Raw genomic sequence first — 27,072 nt, forward strand, 5'->3', positions numbered from 1 at the left:
CCCAATGGGGTTGGGGCCGGCTGGGTCTGGGTCTTGTGCGATTTCGAGGTGTGCGTGGGTGGGCAGGGACTTGACTCAGACTCTGACAAGAGGAAGATTTTCATATACAATTACTAATTTTCTTTCATCTCTGACACTTCTATTATAAAGGGCAAATGGCAACATTAAAATATTTCCTCTAATTAATTCCTTTTTAATGTGCACAAATTTCATGCACCGGGCCACTAGTGATAATATAAAGCTGTATTTTTGGAAATTTAACACTGGTTTCTACATGCAATTTATGTAATTCTACACATTTAAATTATCCAAAGTTGGCAATTACACTAAATTTTGTGATTAGATTATGTTTAAGAGTAAGAAGTTTTAGTATTATTATGTGTTCCCCAAATGGTTCTTTTTAAAAAAATATATTTTATTGATTTTTTTACAAAGAGGAAGAGAGAGGGATAGTTAGAAACATAGATGAGAGAGAAACATTGATCAGCTGCCTCCTGCACATCCCCCACTGGGGATGTGCCTGCAACCAAGGTACATGCCCTTGACCAGAATCAAACCTGGGACCTTTCAGTCCGAAGACTGACGCTCTATCCACTGAGCCAAACTGGTTAGGGCCAAATGGTTCCTTTTTAATGTGTTCTATTCCTCTTCCCTTTAAAAAATAGGTTAACTTGGTAACAGATCAAATAACAGCAACTGATTTATGAATTGAAAATAGTGACCAGCTCAACTCCAAAGCTTATGCTTTTAAACAAGTTTCAACATCTTTTATTTACATGTTTATGACATACATCAATGGCCATATACAATTATCTAAATCTAATAACAATGGTGGGAATGAAACATAAAAGACACAATTTCAAATTTTAGTCAGGTTGAAATACATTTTCACTATCCAAAAGATACAATAAACAAACAGCCATTATAGAGTTATAGATTGTATGTCAATTCACTTAAAACTGAAAGTCAGCCACACAACTATTGAAATGGGAAATTTGCGAATACAAATATTACATATGCAAGTATAATGCATGCATGGCATCACATTAATTCTTTATCTATGAAGCCATTTTTAAAGTGAACTGGAATTAAGTATCTTAATATATGTACATCAAGGCACATTATTTTCCTGTGCTTTAGGAATGATTTACATATGATTTGCTTATATCTTAATTTTATACCTTATATTAGCTTTTAATACTTAAATGTTTGATTTTAACAATTATAGCTTGAGTGGTAGCTTCCCAGAGGAAAGAAATGGTTATTTTGAAAATCAGAAAATAAAAAAATAAGATAGCTTAAAGTGGGAATTTAAAAATAAAAAATGCAAATTAATACCAATTAAATCTCAGGTAACTTTTTATAATAATTTACTTTCAAAAATTTGGTGAGCCATAATTACTTTCTTTAAGTAGTATACTATAATGAGAACGGAACTGAAGACTTTTCAATATTCTGAAATTATTGTACAATTAATTATATGATATCCACAGGGCCACCATAGATGTCTACCTTGTTATCCTGTTTCTAAATTGCAGTTTTTCAACAAAATTGAACAATTAAACATGATACAAAAAAAAAAAAAGAGGGCGAAAAAAGGAGAGAAAACAACAAATAAAAGAGAACATGATACAAAAGCTGCAAACAAAACAAACCTAGTTTTAACTTGTTCATTTTTCAGCAAAAGAATTATAACACCCCCCCCCATGTATTGTTATCCAGGAGAAATTATTTTATCAACAGAGCTTAATAACAGCATTTTTTTGCTTATGGTCTATTTACTTGCCTTGGAGAGTATAGTAAGGCTTTAATAGGCATTTCATGCATTTTAATGGCATATTTAAAATCAGCTATTCATTTAAAGGTGCCCCATATAGGTAAGTATACTGTGCAAACTTGATTACAATATGTAACTCATTAAGTGCTTTTAAATAAAGAATCCCTGACTTATAAGGGCTTAAAATAAATAGTAAATCAAGAATCACAGATTTGAAGCATTTTAAAAATGTAATATACCTATTCATCTGACTAAAATGCTTTATATTAGAATTTTAAATCTATAAAAAGGCAAATGAAATCACAAAACTTCTATATTTTGAGAATAAAAGAGAAGAAAAGCTTACTGGTGCAGCCTTTTAAACTCAAAGTATGTAATAATGTCAAAATGCAAATGAAACTGTACAGTTTTTCATTTATGATAGTCCTTTACACACATTAATTCATAAAAAGTATACCATGATAAACCACGGCCATCAAATAGATATTTTCAATTTCTTTACAGTAAATGGACTTTAGCTGGACAAACCGTTCAGAAATGCTAAAACATCATCAAACATCCCAGAATTTTCACATACAAAGTCTAAGTGGAGAGTCACATAGTATTGTAAACAAATATCCTGTGAGTTCAGTACACACGAGATGTCACTTTTACAAATTTCCATTACTATATTCATTCTGCTTCTGAAATATGTGCCACCTCTACTTCAACAGTCTGAATAGCTTCTGCAACTTCAGATAACTTCTGTCCTTGCTGTTGTGCCAACACATAATTCACCACCTGCATAATACTTTGGTCAGAGAGTGTAGATACAGACGGATACTCTTCAGTGGCTGCAACGGCTTCAAGAGCTTCCATAGTTTCTCCGGTCACTACCACAGTCTCAAGTTCTTGAGGATCACTGCTTTCCTGCTCATGAATGTCTGCTGTTACGATGCTAACAGCATGCTCCACTTGAGTTCCCTGGTTATGAAACTGAAGGGTATCTTTTTCCAGCATAATTTTGCAAGGCACATAATCTCTGTGGAATTTAGTCATATGTTTTCGGAGGGTCCGAGCATCTATGTAGGCTTCGCTGCACACAGGGCAAACATAGGGCCGTTCACCAGTATGTGTTCTGACGTGGCGTTTTAGAGATCGGGCATCAGCCCAAGCTACTCCACATGTTAAGCACTCAAATGGCTTAACTCCTATTAAAAAAAAGAAGAAGAGATGTGTGTGTATGATAAGGTGTGCAAGTACCAAAATATATTAAATTTGCCTGATAAATAATGCTTTTATTAAAATACAGTAGTGCATAAGCCTTTCTATCTTAACTATGGCAATCTTTTATTTAGGACCTCATGGTTTACCTTAGAATAAACCAGATTCTGTAAAATAATCTCTCTAAGATGTGCACATGGATAGAAGTTACTGAGGCAATTCTGAGTTTCTGTGCACAGTCTCATTTAACCTTCACAGCAACCCTGTAACCGAGGATAAGAAAACAGGCATGGCTCAGCGGTTGAGTGTCAACCTGTGAACCAGGAAGGTACATGCCTGGGTTGTGGGTGCAGGAGACAGCCAATCAATGACTTTCTCCCATCATTGATGTTTCTATCTCTCTCTCCCTCTCCCTTCCTCTCTGAAATCAATAAAAAATATATTAAAAAAAGAAAAAGAAAAGAAAGCAGGCTCCAAGTAGCCCATGGAAATGTTGACAGAGAATATTAAGCTCACTAAGTTAGATACTCAGGTTCAGAATCACCTCTATCATTTGAAAAAAACTTTTATGATATGGAATATATCTTTTATCAAGGAAGGTGAGGTAAAAAACAAGAGGGCTGATAAAGGGCGTACCAGTGTTGGATTGTCTTTTATGCTCTATATTTATCTATATTGTACAGCCATCTAGTTACCTTCATGATTGTTCATGTGTCGCCTATACTCTCTCAGTTGGGTGAATTTCCTTCCACATCGTTCACACACCCGCTCTAGGTTTTGCTTTGCTCTTCCTTTTTTCCCATGGGTAGCTTTCTTTACATGCCTTCTGAACAATGCTTTTTCATAAAATTCTTTGCCACATATATTACATCTAAAATGGAGAGAAAAAATTAAAAGCATCAGCATCCATAAAAATTAATCCAAGTATATGTGTGTGAATATATATATACTAGCGTTCTCGTTGCAGGAAAAATCCTGCAATAGGATTTCCTGCTGCACTCTACCCCGCCTCCGCTCCTCCCTTGTCGCCCGCCCCGCCTTCTCCGCCAGCCCGCCTGCTTTTCCCTTCGCCCCCGGCCCCGCCTCTGCTCCGCCCTTGTCACCCGCCCCGCCTTCCCCTCCAGCCCACCTGCTTTTCCCTTCACCCCCCGCCCTGACTTCGCTCCCCCCCTCCTACCTCCCCCCCCCCCCGGCTTGCTTGCTTCTTCGAAGCTTTACTCCCTTCTGCAGCTCTTGGATTCTTGACACTGTCTTGGTATGCAAATTAGCCGCCATCTTTGTTGGGGTAATTTGCATACTCATCCTGATTAGTTGGTGGGCGTGGCTTTGGTGTAGCGAAGGTGCGGTCAATTTGCATATTTGTCTATTATTAGATAGGATTAGAGGCCCAGTGCACAAAATTTGTGCACTCAGGGGTGGGGGGGGCGTTCTCCAGCCTGGCCTATGCCCTCTCACAGTGCGGGAGCCCGCGATCGATCTCCCCAAAGAGGTAGGCCCCACCCACCCATCCAGGGCTCCTCGATGGATTGCTCCAAAGAGGTAGGCTGGAGCCAGGGGACCCCAGGCTTCGCCACATGGAGGTAGAGCCGCCGGGACCCGCCTCCACGGCTCCATGTGGTGAGGCCAGGACCTGCCTCTGCATGCAGCCCCGCCCATCTGTGCACACCCACTGCACACACAGCCTCCTGGTGATACATTGTTCCCATGTGAGAGCATCACGGCGTGAGGGCATCATGGCATGAGGTCGTGATGACCACATAGGTTTTTATTAGTGTGTGTGTGTGTGTGTGTGTGTATGAATAAAGTTCAGATCCTCCTCAGATTTACTCACCTATAAGGTTCAGTGACAGAATGAGACTTCACATGGGAATACCAATCTTTCTTCCAACTATAGCACTTATCACAATATTGGCACTGGAATGGCTTCACACCAAGATGTTTGTTCATGTGCTGACGAAGATCTCTAGCTTCAAAGAAACTTTTTTCACATCTGCAATAATAAAATTCAATCACCCAGTTGGATCATCTTATTATTCTTTTAAAACAAGCTTCAAGAATTTAGTATATTCTTGGGTTTCTAGAACTCCACAGGATGTTCCCAATTTTTAAAAAAATATATTTTATTGATTTTTTTACAGAGAGGAAGGGAGAGGGAGAGAGAGAGAGAGTTAGAAACATCGATGAGAGAGAAACACCAATCAGCTGCCTCCTGCACACCCACTACGGGGGATGTGCCCGCAACCAAGGTACATGCCCTTGACCGGAATCGAACCTGGGACCTTTCAGTCTGCCGGCCGACGCTCCATCCACTGAGCCTAACCGGTTAGGGCAGGATGATCCCAATTTAAGACAAAAGAGTTCACTAGTACTCCAATCTTGTAATAAGGCTGCAGGATGTTAAGTTCTTTGGGCCCTACCTAGAAACGTTTTAGAATCATGCAGACCTCCCAAAGGTTACTACAGACGACATATGCTTTTTGTCTCCTCCTCAGTCCCATCTGATCTCCTCCTTTACCATCTCCCATTCTCTCTCCATGTGTTGGGAGTAGGCCTCACCTTAACTATATGGATGGAGCAACTGACTCCGCCTAAGTCAATCAGAGGAAAAATGCTTTGGGGAATAAGGGCTTTGAAAAATTCTCACGAGCCCTAACTGGTTTGGCTCAGTGGATAGAGCGTCGGCCTGTGGACTGAAGAGTCCCAGGTTCGATTCCAGTCAAGGGCATGTACCTTGGTTGCAGGCACATCCCCAGTGGGGGGTGTGCAAGAGGCAGCTGATCGATGTTTCTAACTCTCTGTCCCTCTCCCTTCCTCTCTGTAAAAAAGTCAACAAAATATATTTTAAAAAAACACAAAAAACTCTGGCGTATTCCTGGGAATCTAGAAGGGCTGTGTACACAGTCAGGAAAGACCTGAAAAGGCCCTAAGCTCTCACCTCTGGTTGACTTTGCACAAACAGGAAGAGCAAACCAAGACACAGTTGTGAACTGCCTGGCGGAGTGTTGAAGGCATTCCGTCATTAAAAAGTGGTAATGCTGCCTGGCTGGTGTGGCTCAATGGTTGAGCATCAACCCATAAACCAAGATATCACAGTTCAATTCCTGGTCAGGGCACATGCCCGGGTTGCGGGCTTGATCCCTAGTAAGGGGTGTGCAGGAGGCAACGATCGATAATGTTTCTATCATCAGTGCTTCTGTCTCTCTATTCCTCACTTCCTCTCTCTCTAAAAATCAATAAAAACATATTTTTTTAAAAAGAAAGTGGTGGGGGGGCAATGGGGGATAAGGACACATATGTAATACCTTAATCAATAAAGAAAAAAGAAAGTGGTAATGCTTGCACAACAGTGTGAATGTACTAAAAGCCACTGAATTATACACTTTAAAGTGATAAATTTTATGTTACATGAATTTTACCGCAACTAAAAAAACAATTTCAGGAGGTTTTGGAGAAATCAAGAGAGGCAGAAAGTAAAGGAGTCTGAAGGAAGGACAAACTAGCAGAGGGCCCAGCACTTCAGAGAAACTGCCTAGAGAGAAACTCTGGCTGGCCCCAGGGATCATTCTTTCCTACATACCATGTGGTACCCAGGTACTATATTTGAAGACTCTCTTTAAATCACATATATTTATTTTGTGATGGAAGAGTCAGGTTTTAATGTCCTGGTCCTTGGAATGGTGTCCAGCACCAGGTCATTCCCGTGGTCCGGCTGCTCATTCGAGCTGCCAGCTTCATCAGGCACCAGTTCCATGTCCAGCTCCAGCTGACCCATGTAGATGCCCACAGCACCGGCCCAGAGCAGGCCATTGGCCAGATCGGTGCCCACACCTGTGGTCACACCCCCACCCACAGGCAGCCCAGCAGGAAGAAGCCAGAGGCAGCTTTGTAACCCATGCCACTCTGCATGAAGGAGATGACCCTGATGCTGGATGCCAGGAGGCCATTTAGAAACCAGGAGAGGAAGGCTGTCTCCTGTGCCTTCTGGAGTACCCAGGTGTCTATGGTCCAGCTCGGCCACGGGATGGGCAGGAGGGACGGCGTCCCTGTGCAGGGGCCCTGACTGGGGGAAGGCCCCCTGGGCCTCTGGCTCCAGGGCTGCGGCAGCAGTGACCCCATAAGTGCAGCCGGGCCAGGTGGGCAGCCTAAATCATTTTAAACTAGTAGCCCGTTTGCACGAAGATTTGTGCAATAGACCTTCATTCACCTGGCTGCCTGCACCAGTTTTCTGCCGGCACCAGGGACCCAGGCCTTGGCTGTGGCCACCGCCTTCTGCCTTCTTTCAGGGTCGGGGCTTGGCCCCGGGCGGCGGCTTTGGGCTCGGCCGCACCCAGCATCCCTGCTACCGATTGCAGGAGCCGACCCCCAGTGGTTTCCTGTGATCCGTGCAGGCTCCCCGCTGGTGCCCAAGGCCGGGAAAGCCTCCGCCCGAGGCTTTCCCGGCCTTGGGCTCCGCCACACCCCAACGTCCCTGCAACGGTTTCCTGGTGGGCGTGGTTGGTAGGCGTGGCGTGGGCGTAGCGAAGGTGCGGTCAATTTGCATATTTGTCTATTATAAGGTAAGATGGGAATTTGTATGGTATGTGATTTATTTCTAAATAAAACTTTAAAAAATAATAAGTAGAAATATCTAGGCAAAAATGGGGATTAAAATCAAGAAGAAACAAATAACAGTTTAATATTATTTTAAAATATTTTCTTTTTTCTCCAGCTTTATTGAGGTATAACTGACAAAAAAAATTTAAAGATATTTAAAGTGTACATGATGATGAATTGATATATGTATACTACATTGTGAAAGGATTCCCTCCATCTAGTTAATTAGCACATCTAGCCTCTTGGAGATATATATATATATATATATGTGTATGTGTGTGTGTGTGTGTGTGTGTGTGTGTGTGTAAGTTCTATCTTAGCAAATTTCAACTATACAATGCAGGTGGTTATCAACTACAGCCACCTCAAATATTTTCTTTTGAAAACAACTTTCAAACAAACCTAGCATGAACATAAGGAAATTAATTGAATGGTTCACCCATTAAACACTTACTGAGTACAGTGATAGCCTCGAACCTCAGGCTTTGGCTGGTGCTTCTTTTGGTGCTTGCTGAGTCCAGAGCCCCTGTGAAAAGACTTTCCACAAACTGAGCAATGGTACTTGGACTCTCCTATAAAAATAAAACCATGTCACAAATCCAACAATCATGTGCTCTTCCAATAGAATATCTTACATCATATTTCAGAGGTTATTTTATCAAAGGGACATGGGAGATAAAACATTTGGCAGCCACCTTCTAAGAATAACAACAAACCACATCAAAATCCCTATTTCCTCTCAGCTACAGTGCTAGCAAGGCTACTGCTAAACAAAGAAAGTGATACACTTCATAATCATCTGGAATGTAATAGTAAGAGCTGAATACAAGTTCTAGAGGAGATATCTACCCTTCATCAGGCATTTCCATTTAACTGCTTTGAGCATTTGAAAATAAACATGTGTAAAATAAAAATTCTAATGAAATTATAAGCCACATAACGTGTTGACAGTTACATTTGCCTACTGCGTAACTTTTTAAAAGCATGACCATTTCTTTAGGTACCTCCATCTAAATTACACATGATTTGCCCGGCTGGTGTAGCTCAGTGGTTGAGCATCAACCTATGAACCAGGAAGTCATGGTTCAATTCCTAGTCAGGGCACATGCCCGGGTTGCTGGCTCAATCCCCAATGTGAGGTGTGCAGGAAGCAGCTGATCAATGATTCTCTCTCGTCATTGATGTTTCTCTCTTTCTCCCTTCCTCTCTGAAATCAATAAAAATATATTTAAAAAGTAATTAAATTACACATGATTTAACATTCAGTATGCATTTTTCTATGCTGAGGAAAACAATTAATATTTTACACAAATAATATAGCTCTAAAATTAGATTTAAGAACATCTTTTATTTTTTTATTTTTTATTTAAATATATTTTATTGATTTTTTACAGAGAGGAAGGGAGAGGAAGAGAGAGTTAGAAACATCGATGAGAGAGAAACATCAATCAGCTGCCTCCTGCACACCCCCCACTGGGGATGCCCGCAACCAAGGTACATGCCCTTGACTGGAATCGAACCTGGGACCCTTCAGTCTACAGGCTGATGCTCTATCCACTGAGCCAAACCAGTCAGGGCTAAGAACATCTTTTAGCTTTACTCTCATTAATGAAACACTGCACACATATAGCCATCAGTATATCAATATAATTTCTGAAATAATCACAACATAATCAATAATAAATTAATAATATATAATATGAACAGGGTGGGTTTAAAGTAGGTTTACAGTTGTTCCTATGGAAAATAATATAGCAATTAATAAATAATAATACAAGAATAAACTCTTCTCCATAGAGAGGAGGAACCAAGATGGCGGCATAGTTAAACAACTAATCTGCTGCCTCACACAACAATTTCAAAAATACAACTAAAAGACAAAAACGTCTACCACCCAGAACCACGGGAAAGCTGGCTGAGTGGAAGATTTACAACTAAGAAGAGAAAGAAGCACAAACGCTGAAAAGCTGAGGTACGGAGGCACGCGAATCGGGCCGGCGGCGGGCGGCTGGGTGCGCGGCTTTTCTTCAACCCGCAGGGAGACAAGCTCCCGATCACTCTGAAATCCAGTTTCTGGGGACACTCGGGGGACCCAGGCACCTACGGGGAGAAGCTGGACTCTCGGCCATCGGGTTGGAAAGTGAGAGTGACTTTTGCAGTGGTGCGCCCAGCAATCATTGTTTACTGCGCTGGAGCGCGGGGCGCAGGGACTTGGAAACGTGGAAAGGCAGAGACGGCTGAAGGCAGCCATCGCCGTTGGCCATGCCCCAGCCTAGTGATGCCCTGAGACCCCACCCAGCCCTGAGGCCCCGCCCTGAGGCCCCGCCCCGCACATTCTACAAACCCGCCCAGGCTCCACACAGCGGCTTTTGCATATAAATGGCCTGTTCTGGAGCAGCTTAACCAACTGCAGCTCCAGTCAGACTGCTCCAAAACCGCCCAAGCAAAGGAGGAGAAAACTAGCCCTTGCTGTAGCTCCTGCTGGGGGACACACAGTACACAAGGGTACACCAAGAGTGTCCACCTCAAGTAACTGGGAGGCTGACCCGTTGAACCAATAGGACACTTAGTACACAAAACTACCCTACCAACTTAGGGAAGCAGAGAATATGAGAAGGCAAGGAAACAGATCACAAACCAAAGAAATGGAGGAGAACAAGCGACTGGACATAGAGTTCAAAACCACGGTTATAAGGTTTTTCAAGAATTTCATGGAAAAGGCTGATAAATTCAATGAGGTCCAACTAGAAATTAAACATACACTGACTGAGATAAAAAATATTATACAGAGACCCAAAAGCAGACTAGAGGATTGCAAGAATCAACTCAAAGATTTGGAATACAAAGAGGCCAAGGACACTCCTCCAGAGAAGCATGAAGAGAAGAGAATTCAGAAAGTTGAAGATAGTGTAAGAAGCCTCTGGGACAACTTCAAGCGAACCAACATCAGAATTATGGGGGTACCAGAAGAAGAGAGAGAGCAAGATGCTGAAAACCTATTTGAAGAAATAATGAATGAAAACTTCCCCCACCTGATGAAAGAAATAGACTTACAAGTCCAGGAAGCACACAGAACCCCAAACAAAAGGAATCCAAAGAGGACCAAACCAAGACACATCATAATTAAAATGCCAAGAGCAAAAGACAAAGAGAGAATCTTACGAGCAGCAAGAGAAAAACAGTTAGTTACCTACAAGGGAGCTCCCATACGATTATCAGCTAATTTCTCAACAGAAACCATGCAGGCCAGACGGGAGTGGCAAGAAATATTCAAAGTGATGAATAGCAGGAACCTACAACCAAGACTACTCTACCCAGCAAAGTTATCATTCAGAATTGAAGGGCAGATAAAGAGCTTCACAGATAAGAAAAAGCTAAAGGAGTTCATCACCACCAAACCAGCATTATATGAAATGCTGAAAGGTATTCTTTAAAAAGAAGAAAAAGAAGAAGAAAGATAAAAATTATGAACAACAAATACATATCTATCAACAAGTGAATCTAAAAGTCAAGTGAATTAAAAATCTGAGGAACAGAATAAACTGGTGAACTTAATAGAATCAGGCATAGAATGGGAGTGGATTGATAATTCTCAGGGGGAAAGGGGTGTATGTGTGGGGAGTATGGGAAGAGACTGGACAAAAATCATACACCTATGGATAAGGACAGCGGGGTGGGGGGAGGTAAGGGAAGAGGGGGGTAGGAACTGGGTGGTGGGGAGATATGTGGGGAAAAAGGAGAAACAATTGTAATCTGAACAATAAAGATTCATTAAAAAAATAATAATAATAAAATACATTAAAAAAAAAACACACACAAGAATAAACTCTTCTCCATGCTCACAATTATAAACCTACTTCTGCCCCATTCAGGAATTATGTCAATAGAAATAGAAATTCCTCATTACCTGTGTGAATACTCATATGTTCTTGAAGACTCCGTTTGGTAACAAATGACTTAACACATAGTTCGCACTGGAACTGCTTTTGTGATTGATGGAGACTCTGGTGTAATTTTAGACCATGCTTGTAGATGAAAGTCTTTCCACAGACCTAAGACAACACAGGTATTCAAAACAGTAAAACCGAAAAGCAGATAGAAGCTGCTTCTGAAGAATGAAGACAGAGAAACCTTATGCCATTTTAAATTAAAAACTTAAATTAAGGTATTAGCTGGTTGATCATCTTCTGATTCCAAAATATTGCTATTTTTCTTATACCCATGTGATCACTGGCAGAGCTCAAAGCACTACAAAAAACCTTATGCTGTTTTTGAGAGATTAAACAATATATATACTGTATTAAAAGAGACATGGGAGCTCAATAAAATATATATATACTAATTTCCTGCTACACCAGCTAGAACAGTGCTTCTCAAACTCTGTGATGAAGAACCAGTCACTCCTCCCCTCTCCCCGGCCACCACAATCCACTGGGGAAGAGATTTTTGTTAAATGCAATAAAAATGTCACAATGTCAAATTGCCATAACAGTTTTAAAAAGCTTATTCTCATTTCTGTAGTTATCTTCCAGAGACCACACATTTTGAGTAGTGCTATACCAGAAGACCAGAGGCCAAATAATACTTAGTTTGACAGTTGACCCTATGTTGATAACTATTGAATCTGGATGAAGGGTACATAGGACCTATTTCATTCTCTTATATTCTACTAGAGGCCCGGTGCATGAAAATTCACGCACTGGAGAGGGGGTTCCTCAGCCTGGCCTGCCCTCTCTCACAGTCCGGGAGCCCTCAGGGGCAGGAGGTGACCCGACAATCAGGGGAAGGCAACACCCCCATCACACCTCTGCTGCTGCCACTGCCGGCAGTGCAAGCCTCGGCCAGCCCGGGTTACCTGAGCCTCGGGCGGCCCTGGGTGGCTGGGCAGCCGCCATCTGAGGCTTGCCTGTGACTCTGCCGGCCCTGGGTGGCTGGGGGGCTTAGGAGACTGGGGACTCTAGAGGCAGGCGCGCGGAGCGGCTGGACCTTCCTGGGGGCGGGCCTGGCTGTGCTGCATGCCTGCCGCCCCGGTGGGGCTAAGGTGACTGGGCACTGCCATCTTGTGGCTGTGGGCGCCGCCATCTTTGAGGGCATGGCAGTCAATTAGTATATTCCCTCCTTATTGGCTGTGGACGCTGCCATCTTGTGAGGGCATGAGAGTCAATTAGCATATTCCCTCTTTATTAGATAGGATTCTCATGTAACAAAAAGCTAAAACAAAACAAAAAAAATGAGAGAGAGAATAGCCTAATGTTGGCCTAATCATAGGATTATTTACTTAGGAGTCATATTTTGGGATTTGTACCCTCAGTCCTCCTCAGCACTAGTGGATACATAGTGCAGAGGATTTAGCTAAGGAGATTTGTTAAACCCTAGGTTTCTTTTGAGTCCAGGTTAGTCCTGCTGAAGGTTAAGGGGTGACTGGGATGATGATTCTCACCCAATACATCCCCTATATCTTAATGAATTCCATAAACATCCTAAATAGATTCATTTCAAATTATAATAAATTAAACAGCAAATTAAAGAACACAATTAGGAATCACCCTTTACCCAGGCAACAAACTAAAAAAGTCATAGAATTCCTTGTGACATTTTTTAAGAGTAAGGGTGACTCCAGAATCAACCAGTCTCCTCGCCACTTAAATTTCAATCTTCTTTATATAACAAAATAAATGTTATGGCTTTACCTGGCATGCATGTGGCTTTACACCAGTGTGCTTTAACATATGTATTCGAAGAGAATATAATTTAGGTAATGTCCTTCCACATATGGAACATATAAATTCTCGTTTGGTCCTGCCCTTCTCAGACGATGTTCCTGATGCCTCATTAGATGTGAAATTGGAAGATGATGAAGAGGTTGCAACTTTTCTGGTATGTCGAATAAGGTGTGCTCTCAAGGAGGCACTGTACTGAAACTGTTTCTTACATAGCTAAAAGAAAAAGTAAACAAAATTTTGTCTAAATGTAATTTCATTACAAATGTTAAGTGAAACTTGACTCATATGTCAACTTCCCATTTCTATGTTACAATTATATAAATCAATAAACACATAAACTATGTAAAAGACAATATGCTATAGGTACCAGATTATAAAGATGAAAAGGGTAAGGCCCAGCCTCTACTCTGGAGAGATTTATAATCTAACCACAGAAACTGGATTTATACATAAATAAAGGTAAAATATTTAAGAAGGAGTAATCTGAATAATAAAGGCCTCACTGAGGAGGCTAGATCTGTCTTAAAGAAATTGTAGGACAGAGACAGAAACTGAAGAATGCTATCATTATAGGAGTATTAATAGTTGTTAGTAGCGCAAAAATAGGGGTTTGAAAAAGTAGAAAAATAAAACTGTGGTAGTCGTTGAATATTACCCAGTAGTTACTGGGGATTCATGAAATCAAAGTTATATATGCTCACCATTTACAAAACTCATTTTTCAGCATTTTTAAAAAATATATATACTTTATTGATTTCTGAGAGGAAGGAAGAGGGGGAGAGAGAGAAACATCAATTATGAGAATCATTGATCAGCTGCCTCCAGCACATCTCCCACTGGGGATCAAGCCCGCCACCCAGGCATGTGTCCTTGGCTGGAATCGAACCCACGACCCCTCAGTCCACAGGCCAACACTCTATCCACTGGGCCAAACCAGCAAGGGCAGCATTGTTTTTTAAAATACATGTATTTTTATTGATTTCAGAGAGAAAGAGAGAGGGAGAGGGAGATAGAAACATCAAAGATGAGAATCATTGATTGGCTGCCTCTGCACACCCCGCACTGGGAACCGAACCCACAACCCGGGCATGTGCCCCTGACTGGAATAGAACCCACGACCCCTCAGCCTGCAGGCCGACGCTCCATCCACTGAGCCAAACTGGCAGGGTTACAAAACTTATGGTTAAAAAAATAAATAAAACTCGTCTCTTGATCCACTACCTCTTTCACTTGTTTTTTGTTTGTTTACTCTCTCATGATGCTTATCTTTGTAACTCCAAGTAACAGTAATAGACGATGACACTCTCTCTCCCTTACCCCCATTCTCCACACATATGCAATATTATCCTACTTTTTCAATATTATAATTTTTATTAGATCTACTTCAGTGTTTACATTATTTGGATGATGTAAATGTTATTACATATGGTACACTACGATTCTCTTTCTTTTTGTTTTCTGTTTTGCTTACTGCTCTGTATTTACTGCTAATTCATCATTAAACCCTTTCCCCAAATGTCTACTGAGAGGAGATTTAAAACACATCATCTTGGATTAACAAAAAACCAAACTAAATAAATATTTAGCCCCATCCTGTTTCACTCAGGGTCTGGTCTGCAGACTAAAGGGTTGAAGATTCAATTCTGGTCAAGGGCACATACTTCGGGTGTAGGCTGATACCTTTTCCTGGTGCAGGTGTGTGCAGGAGGCAACCAATTGATGTTTCTCTCTTTCTGTCTCTCCCCCTTCCCCCTCTCTTCCACTCTCTCTCAAAAAAACCCTGGCCGGTTTGGCTCAATGGATGGAGCATCAGCCTGCGGACTGAGGGGTCCCAGGTTCAGTTCCGGTCAAGGGCATGTACCTTGGTTGTGGGCACATCCCCAGTGGCGGGGGGTGGGTGTGGGAGGTAGCTGATGGATGTTTCTCTCTCACTGATGTTTCTGGCTCGCTATCCCTCTCCCTTCCTCTCTGTAAAAAAGCAATAAAATTCAAAAAACAAACCAACCAAAAACAAACCAAATCAATGGAAAAAATATCCTCCAGTGAGGATTAACAAAACCCATCATCTATGGGAGATCTCTATCTACCAAGGCACTATGCCGTTTCCTACACTTGGACTCTACAGAATTGGACCTCAAGTTTCCCATGTCCTGCTCATTTTAGTGGAACTCCTTTGTCAACAGCTTCCTGAGAAAGGGAGTTTGGGAGGTAAAATGTCCGGAATGTCCTATTCTACCATCAGAAGTAACTGACAGTTTGGCTACAGATTCCAAGCTAGAAATCATTTCTCTTTTCTCCACATCCTTATATATGATAAATTGCTTGCCTCCATTTCATTTAGCTCTTTTTCTGGAGAGTTCTCCTGTTCTTTCATTCAGGACATGTTTCTTTGTCTCCCCACTTTGGCTGCTTCCCTATGTATTAGGGAGATCTGCTATGACTCCCATTCTTGGTAGGATGGCTTCAAGTAGTAGGTGTCCTATGGGACCCAGTGGTGCAGTCTCCTTGATCACCCGACCTGGGTGCTCTAATAATGTCCTTTGTGTGCACTGTGTGGACCCTCCTGTTATAACTGAGTCTCGATTGTTATTGGCCCTTCTTGGAATTTTAAAGACACTGTGCCTTTGTCTTCTACTTCTATTGTTGCTGGTGAAAAGCTTGAAGCCATTTTGACTCTTACTTCTTTTCTATGAGACTGAGCATCTTATTTCTGCCTTGCAATTTATAAGATTTTTTTCATTGTCCCTTGATTCTGAAATTTAAAAAAAAATTTTTTTTAATTGATTTCAAACAGTAAGGGAGAGGGAGAGTGAGAAACATCAATGATGAAAGAGAATCATTGATCGGCTGCCTCCCACACACCCCATACTAGGATCAAGCCTGTAATCTGGGCATGGGCCCTGACCAGGAATCAAACCTGACCTCCTGGCTAATAGGTTGATGCTCAACCACTAAGCCACACCAGCTGGGCAATTATGAAGTTTTATAATATACTAGAGGACCGGTACACAAAATTCGTGCAAATTCGTGCACGGGGGTGGAGGGGGTCCCTCACCCCTGCCTGCGTCCTCTCACAATCTGGGACCCCTCGGGGGATGTCGGGCCTAAACCAGCAGTCGGACATCCCTCTCACAATCTGGGACGCTGAATTCACCAGTGACCATACTTCTCATACAGGTGAAAAGCATCTTGCTGTTGTATGGGCACCTACATTTTTTTGCCCTGATTATAAAAAGTAGTACATAACATGATCCTTCTGAGGCAGTAGTACCATTTTCCCCATCTTATGGGTGGAAAAACTGAAGCAGAGAGAAGTTAATTGGCTTTGTCACACAGTTATAAGTGTCAGAATCAGGGCTGACCACAAAATGTGCAAGCTAGAGTCCATGCATGTCATTGCTGCATCATCCTGTTATTTCAGTGTTAAGAGTAGCCTTGCCATGTTTTAACTTTTAAATCTAAGAGACTGTTCCCAATGTATAGGGTAGGGTCCCTAGGCCTGGCCGGCAATCAGGGCCATCTGTGGGGCGACCGGTGGGTGGGGCAATTGGAGGGCCCCACTAGCACCTGCCTTGGCTGGCAGCCTGGCGCTGCCTGCTGTCCAGCCCCACCCCCCAATCGCCACCACCAGTCACCTCCCTCTCAGGGGGCAGTGCACATCATAACGACCTGCCATTCTGCAGTTCGGTCAATTTGCATATTAGGGTTTTATTATATAGGATCTTGATATAGGTTTATTTTCATCTATGATTCTAGGCATTCAACTTGTCCTTTTAACAAGAAAACTTCTATACTTAAGCTCTGAAATTTTTCTTCATTGCATCAATGATTTCCTTTTTTCCATGTTCGTTTGGAATTATGTGGATATTATATATCTTAGACCAATCCTCTAAATGTCTCTCACTCCCATTTTCTAACTTGTCTTTTTGCATTATTTTCTGAGAGATTTAGTAAATTCTATTTCCCAACTTTTCTGAGCTTTTTATATTTATTATATATTTATTCCTAAAAAGCTCTCCCATTCTCTTAATGTGCCCTTTTTAAAATATAGTACGTAGCCCTAGCTGGTTTTGCTCAGTGGTTAGAGTGTTGGCCTGAAGACCAAAGGGTCCCAGGTTCGATTCTGGTCAAGGACATGTACCTCGATTGCAGGCTTCTCCCCAGTCTGGGCCCTGGTTGGGGTACGTGCAGGAGGCAACCAATCGATGTGTTTCTCTCACATCGACATTTCTCTGTCTTGTTCTCTTCCACTCTCTCTCTAAAAATCAATGGAAAAATATCCTCAGGTGAAGATTAAAAATAAGTAAATAGATAAACAAATAAAAATATAGTACCTGGTTATTGTTTCTTTGATGTAACTTTTTCATTTATTTCTGATGTCATACTTTGTAATTTGTTTTTTGGGGGACAAGGAGATTTCATTTTCTTACATTTTTTTCTTTATTGTTGGCACTATTACAGATGTCCCCCATTTTCCCTCCTCCACCCAGTGCCCCCTGCCCCAAGCCCCCGGCCTTTGCCACATTGTTGTCAGTGTTCATGGGCTATGCATATATGTTCTTTGGCTAATCTCTTACATAATTTACACCTGCATGAATATTCTGTAACTACCAGTTTGTACTTCTAAATCCCTTCACCTTTTCACCCAGGCTCCCCTTCTTCTTTTTAAAGAATCTTTAGCCTGGCCAGCGTGGCTCAGTGGTTGAGTGTCAACCTAGGACACAAAGAACATGCCTGGGTTGTGGGCTCAATCGCCAGTGGGGCATGCAGGAGGCAGCCGATCAATGATTCTCTCTCATCATTGATATTTCTATCTCTCCCTTCCTCTCTGAAATAAATAAAAAATATATTAAAAATAAAATAAAGAAGACCCTTTAACATTTCATATTAGTTTGGCGGTGATCAACTCCTTTAGCTTTTTCTTGTCTGAGAAGCTCTGTATATATCCTCAATTCTAAATGATAGCTTTCCTGGGTAATCTTGGTTGTAATTCCTTGCTTTTCTTAACTTTGAATATTTCTTTTTCTTTTTTAAATATATTTTATTGATTTTTTACAGAGAGGAAGGGAGAGAGATAGAAAGTTAGAAACATCGATGAGAGAGGAACATCGATCAGCTGCCTCCTGCACACCCCCTACTGGGGATGTGCCCGCAACCAAGATGCATGCCCTTGACTGGAATCGAACCTGCGACCCTTCAGTCCATAGGCCGACGCTCTATCCACTGAGCCAAACCGGTTTCAGCTGAATATTTCTTGCCAGTCCTTTCTGGCTTGCAATGTTTATGCTGAGAAATCTGCTGACAGGCATATGGGGAAACTCCCTTGTAGGTAACTAACTGCTTATCTCTTGCTGCTTTTAAGATTCTCTCTTTAGCCCACCTGGTCTGGCTCCGCAGTTGAGCATTGACCCAGGAACCACAGTTCCATTTCTGGTCAGATCACACACCCAGGTGTAAGCTCAATCCCCAGTAAGGGACGTGCAGGAGGCAACTGATCAATGTTTCCCTCTCATCAATGTTTCTATCTCTCCATCTTCCTTTCTCTCTAAAATATTAAATAAAAACATTAAAAAAAAACCCACAACTCAACAGTTTAGCTCTTAAAAAAGAAAAAAGGATTCTTAGTCTTTAACCTTTTGCATTTTACTTATGTGTCTTGATGTGGGTCACTTTGGGTTCATCTTGTTTGGGACTCTCTGTACTTCCTGGACTTGTATGTCAATTTCCTTCACCAGGTAAGGCAAGTTTTCTATCAGTTTTTTTCAAATAGATATTCAATTTCTTGTTCTCTTTCTCCTTCCGGCACCACCAGGATGCAAATGTCGATGTGCCTGAAGTTGTCCCGGAGGTTCCTTACACTATCTTTATATTTCCGGAATCTTTTTTTTCTTTTTTGCTGTTCCGATTGGGTGTTTTTTGCTTCTGTGTGTTCCAAATCACTGACTTGATTCTCGTTGTCATCTCACCTACTATTGATTCCTTGTAAATTATTCTTCATTCCAGTTATGTATCCTTCATTTCTGTTTCTATGTCCTTTTTCATGCTGTTGAAGTTCTCACTAAGTCCTTAGAAATTCTCACTAAGTTCCTTGAGCATCATTATAACCATATTTTAAAAAACTTTATATCTGGTAGTTTTCTTGCCTCCATTTCATTTAGTTCTTTTTTTGGAGATTTTTCCTATTTTCATTTGGGACCTGTTTCTTTTTCTCCTTATTTTCGACGCTTCCCTACGTTTGTTTCTATTTATTAGGCAGAGCTACTATATCTCCTGAACTTAGTAGAATGGCCTTCTATAGTAAGCATCCTCCAGTCACCTGAGTTGGGTGCTCCAAGTGTGCCCCTCTGTGGGCTGTGTGCATTGCCCCATTATAATTGACTTTTGATTGCTGTTGGCATCACTGGAAGGGAATGACCCCCAGGACAATTGGCTGTGAGGACTAGCTGTGAGCACAGCGAGGGAGCTGCTGTGCACAGACAACCTTACAGAGCAGGACTTGCTTCAGTAGGGCTTTGGTGCTTACTGATTCCCCACTTTGAGTGTGTCTCTCATGGAGGTGGTAGGGTTATAATCTGGTATGTTCTGAAGCTGTCCAACAAATGCACTGGCTGTGGTGCTAAGTCAACTATCATCTATGCCCTACCTGGGGCATAGCTACAGAGCAATCTGCAGATGGCTGCTACTTGTGTTGGCCTTGGAGATGCCCAAGAGAGACCAAGCTGTGAACCAAGGCAGGCTGCAACTAGTGATGGGTCTGTGGCACTTAGCAAGAGGCATGGACTATGGAGAGGCCGCTTGAGAGTTTTTAGGAAAGTCTGAAGCAGGTGGCAAGAGGGGTCAGTTGTATGGAAAAGCCACTGGAAATAGCTTGGATGGGCCTGAAAGTAGGTGAAGGGGCCTCGAGGAATCACCAGTGCAGGGAAAACAGTGTGAGCCAGGTTGATGGAGTCTCAGATATGATGCCTATCTGTCAGCTCTATGGGTGTGGGTGTCTCAGAAAAGGAACAATGGACTCTACCAATACTTTTATCTGATAGAAAACTCTCATGCTGGTGCCAAAAAAGAAAAATAAGTTCCTCACTGTATATCACGGTTCCATTCAAGCTGCTGCCCCAGCACTGGAGCTCAGAGAAAGTGAGTCTGAGTTCAGGCCCTTTAAGAGGAACTGCCTGGGATTCTGGCAGCCCTCCATTCCACTCAGCTACACATGCCTCCCCCAACCCCCCCACCGGTTTTTATAGCCAGTCCTCTTCCTGGCACTGGAAACCTGGGTTGGGTATCTGATTGAGGCTGGGGCCTCTTACTCCTCAGGGGGGCCTCTGCAGCCAAGATATCCCTCCCAATTTTATTTATTTAATTTTAAAGAATAGTTTATTGATTTTTTTAGAGAGGAAGGGAGAAGAGAGAAACATTGATGGGAGAGCAACATCGATCTGCTACCTCCTACACACCCCCTACTGGGGGTCAAGCCAGCAACCCAGGCATGTGCCCTGCCTGGTACTCAAACCAGAAACCTCTTGGTGCAGGGATGATGCCCAACCGAGCCATACCAGCCAGGCCATTCTTCCTGATTTAAAGCTGCCACACGTGGGTGTGAGACCAGCCCGTTCTGCATCTCTGCCCCTCCTCTCAATCTTGGTGTGGCTTCTTCTTTAAATCTCTAGTTGTAGGACTTCCATTCAGCTAGATTTCAGGGGGTTCTGAATGATGATTGTTCTGTATTTTAGTTGTATTTTTGATGCGGGTGTGGAAGGACTCGAGTACCACACTTACCTACCATCTTCACTGGAAGTCTGTTTTTTGTTTTTTTTTAATATATTTTATTGATTTTTTTTTACAGAGAGGAAGGGAGAGGGATAGAGAGTTAGAAACATTGATAAGAGAGAAACATCGATCAGCTGCCTCCTACTGGGGATGTGTCCGCAACCAAGGTACATGCCCTTGACCAGGATCGAACCTAGGACCCTTCAGTCCCCAAGCCCACGCTCTATCCACTGAGCCAACCCAGTTAGGGCTGTTTTCTTCTTTCTGCATAGTCTTGGATTCCTCAAAGTTGTTTTTCCTCTTGAAATGTTTATCATGAGTCTGATTATCCCTGGTGCCCATTCACATTTCAGAATAAGATGTTAAAAAGATCAATTGGAATTTCTGTGTAAGTGGGGGAGTGGGCGTTAACCACGGGCAGCATCTTTACGTCTTTTGTTTATGGGCTTTGGATTTGTCATCTCTGAAGTCTTTCTGCTTTCAAGTTAAAAACCTGACTGTTAACATGCTGAGAATTGATTAGGGAAAGACAACTTAAAAAGTCTTAATATTCAGTATGGAAGTTTTTACTTTTCCTTGTTTTGGGTATAGTACATTTACCCTCTCTATACACAGTGTTCCCCAAAACAATTATAATTTTATCTTTTCTTGAATGTAAAGGATGAATCTTTGTCTGAGGAAGTGGTGGTGGGGACTTAATTGCCTCTCAAAAAGACTTTCTAACAACCGGAATCACTTCCACTTTTAAGATAGCTAGTAATACTAATTCCTAAGCTGTTTGGTAGTTCTGCAATACAATTTTGACCGATTCTTAGCTTTCCCCACTGAAAGCCTGGCAATGAGCCCTTTTAAATAATCTGTAGAATCAGTTATTCCATCTATTTATCAGAGTCTAGAACAGTGATGGGCAACCTTTTGAGATTGGTGTGTCAAACTTCGCCAAAAAACTGAGCATAACTCGGGTAGTGTGTCACTTTGAGGAAAAAACATTATTTTGCAAATGTTTCATCCTCGGCATGTGGCCGCCTCAGCGGCTGCGTGTCATCAGAAATGGCTACGCGTGTCAGTGCTGACACGCATGTCATAGGTTCACCATCACTGGTCTAGAATTTAATTGCTAAGGTCTCCTCTCCTATTCTCTTTGAGCTTATTTATTTTTTCCTTCCATGGACACTGTGTGTGCTCTGCTGGAAAATTTTTTCTTTAAATATATTTTTATTGATTTCAGAGAGGAAGAGAAAGGGAGAGATAGAAACATCAATGATGAGACAGAATCATTAATTGGCTGCATCCAGCATGCCCCACACTGGGATTGAGCCCACAACCCAGGCATGTGCCCATGACTGGGATAGAACCTGGGACCTTTCAGTCCACAGATCAATGCTCTATCCACTGAGCCAAACCAGCTAGGGCAAGAACTTACATTTTTAAATGATAATTTTACTGTCTCACTGGTATCAGGAAGAAGTAGAGGTATATCACTAAATATATTTTTTGTCAAGGAAATACAAGTACAAATCAGACGATGAGTCTTATAGTAATATAAGGGAGACAGACACATAGAACACAAATGGCAGAATAACAATGAAGCAGTAAGTTAGATTCCACTTTGATGAAGTTAGACCATCTTCAATTAGTTTTCCAGATACTTACCGGGCATTTGTAATCTCTAGATCTTTCATGTTTCAGTGTGTGCATTATAAGTGTGTATCTTCTCTGAAAAACCATTCCACATTCCCCACATTTATGCGATGCTTCTTCTTCAGTATTCTCTTTAGCATCCCTTTTTGGCTGTTTCATCTTTTTTCCTCTTTGAACTAATTTCTGGGCTACCTAAGTAAGGGATAGAAAACACAATCTAAGTAAATATTAATCATTTTTATTTTTAAGTCATGAATCATAAATAATGCAAATTCATATATCTTATTATACTGGTATTAAACTTGAAGTTGCTTTCCTATACTTATCCTCTACCCCATAATTTTCACCATAGACTTAAGTTTATCCATTGAATGCTTTCAAATTAAAGCTAAAACTACAAATGCCAACTCTTCATCATACCTGTTGAACTGCTGACTTGGGAGTGGCTTTCCGTTTCTGCAGCTTTTTCTCCATTCCTTTGTGTAGTCGAATATATCCCCCTTCATTAATAGAGCGCTGTCGAAGCCTGCTTCTATAAGTATCGTCATCAGGGCTGAGGTCTGTCTTTGCAACTAGATTTTCCTGATCTTTTAAAGATTGGTCAAGGTTCTGCCTATGCTCTGGAATGTCTTCATCACAAATATCCTCATTTGATGTATCATTTCCCATATCACTGTTTTCTGGAGAGCCATCGATTACATTCTCTTTGGAAAGTTTGGGATAAATATTAGAAACTGTGCTACCTTCTCTGCTGTTTAAAGTTTCTAGTTCTGTCTGGTTGTTTTTTGTTACTAAATCAACAGACTCCACTTCAGGATGAGAATCAGTTGCACAGCCTATAGGTGAAGGTGACAGAGCAGCTTCAGCCTCTGCAGAGACCTGGGGCTCAGGCTGCTGTTTGAGCTCTCCATGCTGCTCAGTTTCTGGCACTTCTCCATTCACCAACAGTACAATTTCACAATCCCCAAGGTCAGTAGGTAAAGCTGTGGTGGTTCCCTCATTGTTAACCACAGGAGGTGCTGTATCTCCGTTTTGTTCTGGTAAGTCCTGGGTAGATGCAACTGTTTGTACTTCACCCTTCTTATATACCGTTAGCTGCTTCTCTTCCATTAGTTTATGTACACTTTCACAGATTTCTAAAACTTCTGACATGAAGAGATGCCGAGCCAAGATGGCTACATCAGCCATGCTACAGAAATCAAAACTTAGCACAGAAGTATAGGCAAATTCCAGTAAAGGCAGGAAGCTTGCTTTACAGAAACCTATATGAAACAAGACAGATGGGGGACAAAAAAGTCAAATCACCACTAACACACCTTGTAAGAACAATTAATACACAATTATGACAATATAAAATAGAATATAAAGGCAAACATGACCATATTCTGCAATTAAACACCCTGGATTTGTTTTTGTGTTCTGGTTGCGTATTAAGCCTTGACTAACTCACTTCTATAAGCCGAGTCTCTCAATACCTAAAATAGAAAATAATATCAGACTTACTACCTCAAAGAGTTGTTGTAAGGCAGTCATTTTCAAACTGTACTCCTTAGAACCCCGGGGGTTCCTCAAATTCCCCTCAAGAAACAGCTGCTGGAGAATGGAGGGTAAAAAAAGAGAGGGATGCAGGTGAGTAGGCAGGGTTCAACCAACTTGTCTCCTAACCTCACTTCACATGTATAGCTGTATATTTTAATAGAAGTCCATATAAAAAATTTATTGTGAACAATGAGTTCTACTATTAAATATTTAAAAACAAGGTATAAGGCAGGATGTTATCAAAATGTTTCTGTAGAGAATCAGATAACAGTACAGGCCATAATATGTCTGCAACTACTCAACTCTGTCATTATAGCTAGAAAGAGTAGTCATAGATAATGCATATACAAATGGGTGTGGCTGTGTTCTAATACAACTTTATTTACAAAAAAAAAAAAAAAACAAGAAAAAGGAGGATTGGTTTGCCTATTCCTGGTCTAAGGAATGAAATAATTACTGTACATATTACATTCCTATTTTATGTGAATAAAATAAGATCAGTTTATTTCTTTTCTAAGTTCTCAGTACTTCGCTTTCAAAAACCATTTTAATTATATTCATGATTCAAAAATCAGAAAATTATAGTGATATGTCTAACTCCATCTCCATAACCAGTATTTTTAAGAATTTGTATAGCTTTCCAGAGTTTCTTTATAAAGTCAAGCAAATATTATTATTTTCCTTTTTTTATAGGAGGTATCTTATTACATTCTACTGTGCCTTACTTTTCATATGTAATAATTTATCTTAGAGAACTTTTTAAAATATTTTAAAATTAATTTTAGAGAGGGAGAAGGAAAGAGACAGAAACATCAATGATAAGAGAGATTGATTGATTTCCCCCCCACTAGGGACCGAGCCCAAAACCTGGGCATGTATCCTAATTGGGAATCAAACTATGACCTCCTGGGTCATAGGTTGACGCTCAACCACCAAGCCACACCAGCTGGGCTATCTTAGAGATCTTTTATTAAAATATAGAGAGCCAGCCCTAGCTGGTTTGGTTCAGTGGATAGAGCACAGGCCTGCGGACTGAAGAGCCCAGGTTTGATTATGGTTAAGGGCACATACTCAGGTTGCAGGCTCCATCCCAAGACAAGGGGGTGCAGGAGGCAGCCGGTCGATGATTCTGTCTCATTTATGTTTCTCTCTCTCTGTCTCTCTCTCCCTCCCTCCCTAAAATCAATAAAAATATATATTTTTAAAAATATAGAGAGCGCCAAAGCAACCTTTTAAAAACACACATTTGCTGCGTTATTCAGTTTTGACTCAAGCTACATAAAATGCTGTCCTTTTACATAGGCAGATGGGGTGCACAAGTATACATGGAAGCCATGAACTGTGAGATACATTAGGATCAGGTTGAAAACTGAGGGAACTACACACCAACATTATCATCATGGCTATTTCTGCCATTCCTATGAAAGCTGTAATTAAATAGACTATAACCATATTAATAATGCTATAAATTATGAGACCAAGTTAAATAAGCTTGAAGAAGGAATATTTCTTTATATATATATAATATATTTTTATATATATTTATATATTTTTTTTAGTATTTTTTTATTGATTTTTTACAGAGAGGAAGGGAGAGTGATAGAGAGTTAGAAACATCGATAAGAGAGAAACATCGATCAGCTGCCTCCTGCATACTCCCCACTGGGTATGTGCCCGCAACCAAGGTACATGCCCTTGATGGGAATCGAACCTGGGACCCTTGAGTCCAAAGGCCAACGCTCTATCCACTGAGCCAAACCGGTTAGGGCTTTTAATATATTTTTTATTGATTTTCAGAGAGGGAGGGGGAGGGGAAGAGATAGAAACATCAATGATGAGAGAGATTCATTGATCAGATGCGCCTCACACTTGGGATCAAGCCTGCAACCCCAGCATGTGCCCCGACCAGGAATCAAACTGTGACTTCTTGGTTCATAGGTCAGTGATCAAACACTGAGCCACGCCAGCTGGGTAGAAAGAATATTTCTTTAAAAAACACACACATACCAACAAAATAATGTATGTTGGTATTTTACCTACTATCTTTTTAATTTCTAAGTTTGAAGCCATAAGAAAACTTTTCCACAAAAGAATTAACACTGTTCCAAATAACACTTCGACTATCTAAAACCATTTTTTCAAAGCTACAAGTTATGTTTATTGTAAAATACTACAAGACAGCCCAGCTGGCATGGCTCTGTGGTTGCGCTTCGACCTATGAACCAGGAGGTCATGGTTTTTGATTCCTGGTCAGGGCATATCCCGGAGTTATGGGCTTGATCCTCAGTGTGGGGCACAGTGGATCAATGAATCTCTCTCAGCATTGATGTTTCTATCTCGCTCTCCATCTCTCTTTCTCTCTGAAATCAATAATATCTTTTTTTAAAAAGAACCACTTTTTAAAAATACTATAAAACACACACAAAATAAGAAAACAAAAATAAAAAATCACTCATAATCTTACTGTTAAAAGGTAAGACAGATAATTTTGGTATTCTGTTTTTACCTCTAGCCTTCTTACATACACATATACACACTCTGTAAATGAAAAGGAAACGGGTAGTAATTTTGCAAGATGAAACAGATGTGAGAGAGACATATCGGCTGGTTGCCTCCTGTTCACACCCTGATCTGGGTTGAGCCTGCAAGTGAGATACTTGCCCTTGAGTGGGAATCGACCCTGGGAGCCTGTTTTGCAGGCTGATGCTCTAACCACTGAACAAACCAGCCAGGGCTTCTTTTTATTTTATTGATTTTAGAGGGAGAGAGAGAAGGAGAGGGAGAGGGAAAGGGAGAGAAACATGGATTTGCTGTTCTACTTATTTATGCATT

General features: G+C 41.2%; 1 protein-coding gene across 1 annotated transcript in view; it reads right to left on the reverse strand.

The window, feature by feature from the left end:
* Positions 1 to 739: 739 nt before the first annotated feature.
* ZBTB11 (zinc finger and BTB domain containing 11) overlaps positions 740 to 27,072 on the reverse strand; it is a 38,853-nt gene continuing 12,520 nt past the window's right edge. The window contains exons 4-11 of the mRNA XM_008161365.3: positions 23,122 to 23,963; positions 22,714 to 22,893; positions 13,264 to 13,509; positions 11,481 to 11,625; positions 8,028 to 8,145; positions 4,812 to 4,970; positions 3,676 to 3,851; positions 740 to 2,967 (exon numbers count right to left, since the gene is read on the reverse strand). Of these exons, the coding sequence (XP_008159587.1) occupies positions 2,450 to 2,967; positions 3,676 to 3,851; positions 4,812 to 4,970; positions 8,028 to 8,145; positions 11,481 to 11,625; positions 13,264 to 13,509; positions 22,714 to 22,893; positions 23,122 to 23,963 (2,384 nt within the window). The 3' untranslated portion in view covers positions 740 to 2,449. The remainder of the gene's footprint in view (positions 2,968 to 3,675; positions 3,852 to 4,811; positions 4,971 to 8,027; positions 8,146 to 11,480; positions 11,626 to 13,263; positions 13,510 to 22,713; positions 22,894 to 23,121; positions 23,964 to 27,072) is intronic.

Source organism: Eptesicus fuscus, chromosome 3, assembly GCF_027574615.1.
Source record: "Eptesicus fuscus isolate TK198812 chromosome 3, DD_ASM_mEF_20220401, whole genome shotgun sequence".
In the NCBI taxonomy this organism is placed as follows: domain Eukaryota; kingdom Metazoa; phylum Chordata; class Mammalia; order Chiroptera; family Vespertilionidae; genus Eptesicus; species Eptesicus fuscus.